Source organism: Limulus polyphemus, unplaced genomic scaffold, assembly GCF_000517525.1.
Source record: "Limulus polyphemus unplaced genomic scaffold, Limulus_polyphemus-2.1.2 Scaffold802, whole genome shotgun sequence".
Taxonomy (NCBI): domain Eukaryota; kingdom Metazoa; phylum Arthropoda; class Merostomata; order Xiphosura; family Limulidae; genus Limulus; species Limulus polyphemus.
In genome coordinates this window covers 2,011-13,489 of record NW_013666412.1, presented here as the reverse complement: position 1 = coordinate 13,489, position 11,479 = coordinate 2,011, and the positions used below count along the sequence as shown (strand labels likewise).

Genomic DNA, 11,479 nt, shown 5'->3' with positions numbered 1-11,479 from the left:
TATGTTTTGATAAGAAATTTACTGAAGTCAGCTTTGTACCAGGAGACAAAGTGTGGTTGTATAATCCCAGGAAGACGAAAGGGAAGTCTCCAAAGTTGCCTTCTCCACGGGAAGGCCCATATGACATAGTGGATCGTCTCTCAGACGTGACTTTCCGAATCAAATGTGGTCAGCGAGGTAAGCCAAAGGTGGTGCATGCCAACAGGCTTTGGCATTATCACAGTCCAGGACATTTCAGTTAGGACGAAGTGAACAATGGAACAAATGACGCTGTTACAGATGTGTCACCTGAAAAAGCCACTGTTGGAGAAAAAATTACCCGGTTTTGAGAGGGAAAACAGTGAGGCCATTAATTAAGTTATTACCGATAATGGGACATTTCCTGATGGAGCAGATGAACCCCAAATGAAGCAGAAGCCAATGAGACAGAGACCAGTATGGAAGAAGATACATCCTGTAAAATTAAGAGACTTTGTTGTATTTTAATTTTTTTATGACAGAGTACCGAGAGAGGAAGTGTGGAGATGCCTGAGAGAGAAGGGAGTGTCTGAAAAGTATGTGAAGTTGGTGAAGGATATGTATGAGGGAGCGAGGACGCAAGTAAGAACCAGTGTCGGGCTGCCGGAGAAGTTCACAGTAGCAGTTGGACTTCACCAAGGCTCTTCTCTAAGCCCATACATCTTCGACATGATAATGGATGTGCAGTGCCAAGGGATCATCGAACCGGCACTTTGGGACATGTTATTTGCAGATGACATAGTCCTCATAGATACCACCAGGGAGGGAGAAGAGCAGAAATTGAAGAGATGTAGGAGAGCGATGGAGGACAGAGGACTTAAGGTCAGTAGAGAGAAGACGGAGTATATGGTTTTTAATGGAGAAGAGGAAATGGGGGATGTTACTTTACTTAACGATAAACTTAAAAGGGTAAACACCTTTGAGTATCTTGGGTTCTATGTGGCATCAAACGGTACACTTGACTCTGAAATAAACCATAGAATCCAGTCAGGATGGAGAAATTGGAAAAATTGGAAAAATGCGTTGGAAGTGCTATGCGACAATAAGATCAGCGCAAGGGTGAAAGGAAAGGTCTATAAAACCGTTGTGAGACCTGCGATGATGTACGGAGCGGAAGCCTGGCCCATCAAAAAGGCTCAAGAGAAGAAATTAGAGATAGCTGAGATGAAAATGTTGAGATGGATGTGTGGAGTGACGAGGCTTGATAGGACTAGAAACGAGAGGATTCGAGGAACAACTAAAGTGGTGGAAATATCGAAGAAAGTTCAGGAGAGAAGATTGCAGTGGTATGGGCACCCAAGAAGGTTTTGGATATGGATGTGGAGGGGAGAAGGAAGAGAGGAAGACCAAAGAGAAGATGGAAGGATTGCGTGGATGGAGATATTAGAGAGAAAGGCCTTGGTGGGGACGAATACGAAGACCGAATAGCGACCCCGTATAGATACGGGAAAAGCGACAGAAGAAGAAGAAGTTGTATTTTAATTTTGTGTTTGTAAATTCTGTACATTTAATTATTGTTAATTGTATTGTTAACAATTGTATTGTTAATTATCTATTGGTTAAATGTAAGTGGCTATTGTTCGGGACAAACAATACTAAGGAAGGGGCAGTATTACAACAGCAGAAGTCACCTGATTCTGGGAGCATGTGCACTTGAGTTTCTAGAATTATCGAGGAACCCACGAATGTCCAAGTGCTTGCTAGACGCCATCTTTTTTTTGTATATAAGCCTGGCAAAGAAAGCCAGTGATATAGGCAGATAGATTGAAGAGATAAATAGATAATTGAATCAAGCCAACAGTAGGCACCATAAGTAAAGTGTTTGAATCACTGCGAGTTATAGCGTGTGTTATAAAAGTTGTTAAGTGTATTACAAAGTTTGTATATTGAGAAAGATAAAACTAGTTTTAATCAAGAAGGAACTTGTATCACTGAAGTTTCTTGGAAAGAATTTTTATCGGAAATTATCAAACGAGCAGATACGTACCAATATTGTTTACTTATACAGGTAAAAAATATTCTGTTAATCATTGACTTTTATTCAGTGTGACCCTTGAGCCTGATGAACAATTGAAAGTTTTGAATGTCCGGTTGCAGTGTGGTCAGTGATATGCGAAGATCACCTCTCTTCACAACATCAAGGCAGTTACGTATTTTTGATAGAAAATGAGTCGCCTGACTAAAACCAGATTCAACCATATAAGATGTGGGAAAAGCGATAAAATACAACTTTGCCTTTTCCCATAGCTGTGGAAGCTTATTAGCTATTTCACTACTTATTCAGAAATAATGTTTGTCACATTTGAATCTAGCTTGTGCTGTTATATCACTTTGCTGCTCTTGAGGATCAGTCAAAAACATTCACAGATATCAGACAAACATTTTGATTGTTAGTCAAGTACTAGTCACGTCTGGTAGCTTGACTTCTGAGTTGTGGGGTATATGGAGAGAAGGAAACCTTTGATTCAATCATAAATTTTAAATATTTATTCGGGCAGTGAAGTTTCGGTGGCCCCTAATTTTCTGTCATTTCGCATGTGGCCCCTTATAAATATGGCGTGGCCCCCTGGGGGGGGGGGCAAATGGCCCACGTTGAGAACCACTGGTCTAGAGGATAATATTCCAGGCCCATGCAAGTATCTCTTGAGTTTGTGACAGCACTTCTTGGAAATGACACCTTTCAATTGCAAAGGAGGCTTCTGATGTTCTAGCAGTGCCAAGACTTGTGTCTATCTGCCAGATTGCCCCTGGCAGTGATACTTTTAGAGTTAGTATCTTGATGAGGAGGTGCAGAGGGTAGCTCAAATTTTTCCAGTGACAGGGACTGGATACTGGACCACTTGGAAAGTATATTGGCTTAGTATATTGCACCCAAACCTTTTGTAGAATACTAAATAAGATACTGCAAAGGTCGTAGGAGTATTGTAAAGTCGATTTGTTTCTTCTATATTTTACACGAGCTAAAAGCATTATAAATCTAGTGTAAATGATGTTATCATTACCCCTTGGAGTTACCTTTTTCACAAGTATCTGGTGTTCCTTTCAAAAGCTTAAGTACAGGGTGAAACAGGAATTACCAGCCAATAATAGATGAACATTAAATGACAGAAACATGTAAATGCCCAATGCTTTGGAGCCAACCTTTACATTATGTAGGAAGTGAAGGAGTAAAATAAAAAAATATTTGAAAAGGCTGCTTTTCTGTTGGTAATTTTTTTTGCTCTTAGTTAAGTTGTATCTTACTCTCGGCATGTATTTGCCCATTGCTATGCATTATATATAGAGAGTGAATGTATTTACACAGAAACTATAAATGCTCACAGTATTCTCAAACAAATCTCCATGACAATCTCCATCTGAAGCTTAACATTTTACATCTCGAACTAATGCGATCAAATAGCCAATAGCTACGGTAAATCATCATGAAGCATATCATCTAACTACTAGCCATGTTTATTATCATTACAATCTATAAAGTTAGCTACCATATCAAGCAATCATTTGCTTATAGGTGAGCATAAACAAAAACACAGCGAATAAGATAGATAAAATATTGGAAATTTAAAAACGTGCAAACAGGAAACGTAAAAAAGTAAAGAAACAAAGCTGGAGATACTGTAGGCATTATTTACTCAAACTAATCCCTATTTTGACTCCACCAAATGTAATCCTGGGTAACAGCATGGAGTTAAAATAGGTTTGAGTAAGTAATATCTACAGTATCTCCTTGTTTCTAGGCCTGGCATGGCCAGGTGGTTACGGCGCTCGACTCGCAATCTGAGGGTCGCGGGTTCGAATCCCCGTCACACCAAACATGCTTGCCCTTTCAGCCGTGGGGGCGTTATTTTGTGACGGTCAATCCCACTATTCGTTAGTAAAAGAGTAGCCCAAGAGTTGGCGGTGGGTGGTGATGACTAGCTGCCTTCCCTCTAGTCTTACACTGCTAAATTAGGGACGGCTAGCGCAGATAGCCCTCGTATAGCTTTGCGCGAAATTCAAAACAAACAAACAAATCCTTGTTTCTTTACTTTTCTATGATTTCTATTTACAGGTTTTTAGATTCCCAATTTTGTATTTATCTTGTTCATACATACATATTGTTATATACATATATCTTAAAATTACATATCATACACTAGTAACTGTGGACAGATTGCCCCTAGTTTGCACGTCATTATCATAGTAACCTACTCGGACAAAAACTGCTAGCTATGTTTTGATAGCCACAGTACCATAACATACTGCTATCTATGAGAAGTGAAATACAACAAGATTTATTGACATCTTGAGATAAATAGTCACTGAAAGAATTCAGCCAAACTAGGACTTTTCAGAAAAAAATCTTAGAATCATTATTAATTTTTGTATTGTTACTCCAATTTGCATCAATACAGTCTCAGACCAATCTAGAATAAATGCAGTAATCCACATTAAAATACGTTTATTGTTTTAGACGTCCACAAACACTAATAATACCACAAAAATTCTCTATTACATACATAAGTCCACTCAATTCAGATATCACGCAAATGTAAATTTAGTCAATCCATTGAAACAAAGAACTGTTTCACTCGGATCACAACCCAGTATATATTCTGTACCGAGAAAGAACGCAACTCCCTCACTGCACGTGGAAGATTTACACATGTGCTGGGTAGAATCTATCAAGTTTTACATAGTTTATTCTGTATATCAGCTTCTATGCTGCTAGATAGTGTGAGAGATTCTTGTTAAATTTTAGACGACCATTTCACCATAGAAAATCGCTTTGCAGCTGAGAAAATACGAGTTGCTATGCTTTTTCAGCTCTGTCCCCCAGTAGCACAGTGGGAAGTCTATGGGTTTACAACATTAAAATTCGTGGTTCAATTCCCCTTGGTGGACACAACAGATAGCTTGATGTGGCTTTGTATATGACAACACATACACACTTTCAGCTGAAGTTTTGAACTAGAAATTTATTTTCTAGTCATTATATCTACTGACATGAGCCATTTTAACTATGGGACTATTGAGCAACTGTCATCCCATATCTTTTGGGATATCTCGTAGTGAAACAGTTTGATAGTTCAGAAAATAAAGGTTGCAAAATGCCTCTGATTCCATTAATCTAGTGGTAAACAAATGATCCTAATTTTGTTATAATTAAGAGGCAATCATATTATGTAGGGCATACATTATATGACAAACATGATAGTACGATAGTTTGGAAAGCAAGGAATGTCACTTCCTTTAAGTCTTTGAAATCAATGACTGTTCTAACTGCAATGTAATCAAGTGGCAATCAGACAGTATAGTGCATACATTTTATAGAAAAAATCACTTACTTCCAGTCAGTGATTTATCAAACAAGTTGTCATTCTAGCTGCTGCTCTGGCAGTTAACCCACCCATAGTGATCAGGAAGTCATCTTTATGATCTCAGCTGACCACTAGTGCTATCCAATTCTTCTTTTTCTGCTGCTTCCTCATCCAATTAATCTCACAGCCAAATAAATATTTCCAGCATTTCCATTCTCATCAGCTGAGTCAGGATGATACAAAACGGTTGTAATATCTGCTCCTGACTCATCAGTCTCGACCTTTGATTCCTAGTCAAGCTAGTGCACAAGGGACTTGTCAGTAATATACAGTGGCAGTTCGTTAAAATGTTCCTCATGATCGTAAGCCACATGCTGTATTTTGTATGTTTAAGTACTAATCCAGCTAAAGCTGAGCTGTTACTGTGCAAACACATATGCATTGGTCAACGTAAATCTTAGCTATTTCGTTATTCTTATAGATACTGGGACATCTGTTGTAGGTACGGGCCGCATATAACATCCATAGAGAGTAACATGTTTTAATGAAAGAGTAACATGTTTGGTGAACAACCAGTAGATCTCTGTTTTATTGCTTGGCATGCTTTCATGGTGAATGGCAAGTGTTCATCCTCGTCAGTTTGGTTAGGAATAAAGAACTTCCCAAGCATCTGCTTGATATATTGTGTTACCTGCTCTTCCAAACCATTAAACTAGGACTGAGAAGGTAAAAAATGTGCATCTTCACTACGTCCAAAACTGCACAACTCGGAGAATAGTTGGTTCTATTTAAATTAACTTCCTTATCTGTATGACTTTCTTCAGATGTGTTAAATCAGACTATACAGAACTCTGTCAACACATCACACACTGCCCACTTAGTGAATAAATCAATAATGACCACTACATACCAATTACTTTATTTAATCTACGAGAGAGGACTACCAATATCCAGGACTATTCTCAGTAAAGGAGAGCAAGTACTTCTCTGCTGAACTTTACACAGTCTATGGTGTTTTTTTTATCTCTAGGCATTGCACACCATGTAGTACTAACACCAGTGCTTAATATAGCCATTGATACTGCTGGTGCATGTTAGCACAAGAGCAGATAGTACTTTGGTGGCCTCTGTTCTTGTATTATTCAAAATCTGAAGAATTTCCTGCCTCAGAATGCTAGGGAGATTTAGGTGAACACAGGCTCAGAATCATATCCCAGTGGTTGATGACAATGGTGTACAGCATGCTTTTGCACACTTGTAGCTCCCCATACAAGTGCCACAAGTTACATGCATCTGCACTATATTCTTCAATCTGTGCTGGTCATGCTTCACCTTGCAGTACAACAAGGAGCATCCACGTTAGTTCTAGGTTCTCCAGTTGCTCTTCCCAATGTTCCTGGAGTATTCATTGTGGTATCCAGTCATCACTATAAACTTCTGGCATCGTTTCCATTGCAGCTCTCTAGTAATAAGCTTCATCAACCTCTCGAAAGTGACAGTAATATTTCCCATAAAATGGAATGATGCAAAACTTATACAAACAATTTCAAGTGCTGAAAGCAGTTCTGGGTTTTCTCTTGTCACCCATTTTTTCTTGCCAGTATCCAGATTCCAAGTTTATAGGGTTGAACCATTAAACACTCCATGGGAGTGGGAAAATGTGAACTCGAATTGCAGCATTCAACCATTTGAAATCAACAAAGAACCTTGGCATATTATTCTGCTTTCTGACAGTCACTACTAAATATGGTCATGTACTCACTCTTTGATGCCTTTGTGATTCATTCTCGTAACTTTCAATGTGTTTTGGCAATAGTTACATTCCTAGTGCACCAAGGAGCCTACACTTAGTGGTTGTATAATTAGACAAGCATATTTTGTGTTTATGTAATAAGTTATGTTTGTTCAACCCAGTTGCTGTCTCCCTCAAAAATACACTGGTATACTTAACCCACAGGCTACCACTCCTGTTTTTATCAAAATTGTCTGTGCAATCCTCAACCAGTATCCTCAGATACGTTGGCACAATGGAAGCAACACTAGTGATACTGCCAGTTTCAGTTACTTCTAATTCATCTGCAATTTCAATGATCATTTCACCAAGAAGCTGAATAGCTGACTGCCCATAATTGCAGAACACCACCAGGAATTCATCTATTCTTGGATGGGATGACTGTCCAACTAATACTCACTGTTTTATGAATAGGAAACTGTATTTCATGGTTTAGCTCTTTAACCACGTTAGATGGAGCCAGCAAAATAGACATAGTCTCACAAATATATTGGCATACTTAACCATTAGGTCCACACTTTGTATGAAGATTGCTTATGCAGTTACCAACCAATGACCTCAGATGTATCAGCAGCTGAGTACTTACTTTCAGATGTAGTACAATAAAATCAACACCAGTGATACCTCTATTTTCACTGGCCGCTACTTCACTTGTAATTCCAATAATCATTACAGCAGGAAGCTGAATAGATGACTTCCCATCATTATAGAACAACACTAGGAATTTGTCTATACTTAGATAGATCAATGTTTGATCTAATGATCTCTGTTTTTTATTCAAGAAAGTTCATTTCATGCTTTGGCTCTGTAACAAGATTATGTAACATTAACACACTAGATGTTGTGTATGATAAACCACATAACACTTATGTGCACTGAGATACTATGTTTTCCTCTGCAGTGTTCACCCATGTATTCCACTCTTCCTGGGCATGTTCTGCCTGGCAAATGCAGCTTACCTTTTACAAAGAGCAAAAATGGCATACAGGACTTCATTATGTGACTAGCATTATGTAGATATACTCGGGGACATGCTTCTCCAGTCTTGTCCAATTTATCACCATTAGCGCAAATGAAGTTAGCATTGAATGGCTGGGATGATGGCTTCAATTACAATGCCTAATACATGGCAAGCTCATTCAGCTCCTGTATCAACCAGGAATTCCATCACTTTTTTATCTTTATGGTCGCATGACAAGTGCTACAAAGCCCTTAGAAAACTTAACTTACTACCTTGCCCTTTGGTAAACCTGCTGCACCTCACAAAGTCAATGTCTAATCTCGAATTTGGCCTCATTAGTTTTGGATTACAAGTAGCAGCAGCTACAACTTGCTTCTGAACCTCTTGCATTTGCCATTCAGTTAGTCAAACTTGTTTACTTTGCCTTTCACGCTGTACTGTAAAGTGTGAGACGTTCATTCTGAATTGACCCTGCTGCCCACACCCAATGAAGGTAATTTGTTCCTCTCTTTCAGAGTGGCATCCAGGTAGAGGCATAATTGGCATCAGTATAACTATCATGGGAGGACCAGGGAAGACCTGCCCATTGGGAACCATTGTTGTTGTTCTACAGTGCTAGGATTTGGTTGTTACAGGTTTGCCCTCAGCAAAGTTCGTGATCAAAGTGGGAGACTCACTTCAGTGGGGAGATCTCTTTGAAGAACTTCTACTGCAGGCTTTTTCCTCTCTTGTGACCTGTTTCAAGTCACCTTAGTGCGACAGAAACTATCTCTGTTATAGCAAAAATATCTCTCACCCATTGTCTCACTAGGTAGCCACATAATGCACTTGTCGACTAGAGTGTCTGTGGAATCTGCTGAAGACTGCAGGGTATGCTATCCCTTGTAATTAATGCAAGTCATCAATGTAGGCATCCAAACTCTTAAAGGGTCCATTTTTATGAGACTTGAACTTGGACCATTCAGAAACTGTGTTCTTACCATATCAAAATGGCAGCTCAACTTAGCTACAACTATTATTCCGGTCCTGTAGCTGTACCTCACTTAATTGATCGGTAGAACTGAGAGCTGGACCATTCCAATGCAATGTAAAGCACTGCATCACCCGTTCTTAAGTCTAGTCATTTAAAGAAATGATCCAAGTCCTTCCTTGTCATATCCTTCAGTGTCATGGGTGTGATCTGCTTTGCCTCTATTACAGACATCTGTGGTTTGGCTTTGCACCAAACCCTCTATTCTTGTGTTGTAAAAAAAAACTATGCTTATATAGTTATAGCAAAACTCCTTGTGATATTTAACGTTTTCTACATAGTCTGTATTCTCCTGATGAAGTATTAGCATTTTTGGCTTGAAATAATCACATGTCTCCAACCCCCGCAGCATTAGCATGCTTTGCACAAAGTGTCAGCTTTTGATCTTGCAAATTATAACCCCCCTATTCAAACATTCTGTGTATGGGCCTGTAATATATCAGTAAGTGACAAGTTTAAGTTTTAGTGGAATTCTCCAAAAGAAGCTGTAAAGTAAAATGTTGAGTGTTTAATTAAGTAAAAACAAACAATTTAGTGTTATAAGGTCATTTATTTATAGTATTAAAATATATAGCAAATTATAGTGCTAAACATGCCTTGTATTAAATATTGCTAGCTGGGATACTAAGCCTTGGGGGAGGGGGTTCTTCACTATATACTAGTATATAGGAGCGCCGCTGAATGGTAATGGTGTTTGAGGCACAGAAAGAATCAGATCAGTTTTAATTTTTGCCCACTAACGTAGGAATGTTTCATTGTAGTCCACGTTCAAGTGAAAGGCATTCACGCTCAACATAGAAGACGTTTGTAAAACTGTAAAAGTGACAATGTCAGAGTTTTATGTATATGAGTGGGCTAAGGATTCTTTTACAGTAGGTGTCTGTGATTTGTTGGCGATAAATTCGAGCAATAAATGGACAGCTCAGAAGCCATTTGTTTTAAAATAATATATTCAAAACAATTCAAACGTATGTACAAAAATTCTTTACACTATGTAATATCACAGTTGTATCTAAACTCAAAATAATTCACTTTTCTTGTAAAGAGTCCACTTAGGGTGATTCAATTAATTTAAAATCCAATTGACAAGATGAATTATTTTTCTCTGTTCTGTTTCTTAATATGCAGTCACTTAAGCCGTTGATTACCACAGTTGTATCTCGAACTTTAAATAATTGTCTCATTTCGTCAAAGTCCACACGGACGGGTTCAATTATTTTTGAACATCCTTTCACAATACAAATTATTCTCCTTATCTCTATTAGACTGTAAAACTCACTTTAAAATATCGCCCATTATGGCTAATCACTCACATGCAGGCTAACTTCATGCTAACTAACTAATTTTCTGACTGAACTGCATTTTAATTTCTACTACTACTACTTCTCAATTTGTGCTCGTTTGGTCGCCTATATTTATATTTTGATAATTGAGGCCTCAAACTTTCTGTAAGGTACGCGAACGGCGATGATTTAACAATACTCAGTTAAGGTAAGGAGAAAAATACGGAAAGTTCGAGTAACGTGACGTCAACAGTATTACTTTGTAATTAAGCACAAAGCTACACAATGGGCTACCTGTGCTCTGCCCACCACGGATATCGAAACCCGGTTTCTAGCGTTATAAGTCCGTACAGCTGTGCACAGGGGGTCAACTATATTAGTAACGCCTGGACGACAATGTAATTGCAAACACAACATATGACTTGTACAGAGCTGCGCAACCACGCTTGTCATAACACTCGCCCTTAAAATAATTACTTTTAACTCTATTGTTATGAAAAGTAAACTAAATATTAAATCGCTAAATAAACGAACTAATAATACACCAAACAGTTTTGTATATTCAACAAAAACAGTGTTCCAAATTATAGATAATACCTTTGTGGACAGCTGTAGGTCTAAACCTGATAATAATGTTACGTCTCTGGTCGTTTGTTAATTTCCCGTAAAAATTCCTTCCGAAAAACTTCAGGGATACAAGTCCTTTCTTAAATAAAACTATGTTACGTCTTTGTATGTTCCTTTGTTAATTTTTCTGCGATACAAGTCCTTTCTTAAATAAAACTAGTTTATTCTTCCTCAATACAACTTTGCAATACACTTAATTTCCAGTTACTTTAACTTGAACACACGCTATAATTCACAACAATTCACTCACTTTACTACCACTCTTGACTCAATTGTCCGTCTCTATCTCTGCCTGTCAGTTCCGATCTCTGTATCTGCTATCCTCGGTTCCCACCGACCATAATTGCTGTCCTTGGTTCCCCACTCTCTACTCGTCTCCTTTGTCTTAGCGCACTTATATACGATAATACCGCCCGCATAGCCTCTTCGAGAATCTTCTAGACACTCATCACGTGCTATCAATGTCAC

General features: G+C 38.4%; 1 protein-coding gene across 1 annotated transcript; it reads left to right on the top strand.

The window, feature by feature from the left end:
• Window positions 1–576: 576 nt before the first annotated feature.
• On the top strand, window positions 577–1,446 carry LOC106460599. Its single transcript, XM_013920316.1, has one exon. It carries the CDS (start codon window positions 577–579, stop codon window positions 1,444–1,446), a length of 870 nt encoding a protein of 289 aa, XP_013775770.1.
• The last annotated feature ends 10,033 nt before the right edge of the window (window positions 1,447–11,479 follow it).

Bases quoted from the DNA above. Each gene is read 5' to 3' on its own strand.
- LOC106460599 (XM_013920316.1), top strand. From the start codon at position 577: ATGTATGAGGGAGCGAGGACGCAAGTAAGAACCAGTGTCGGGCTGCCG.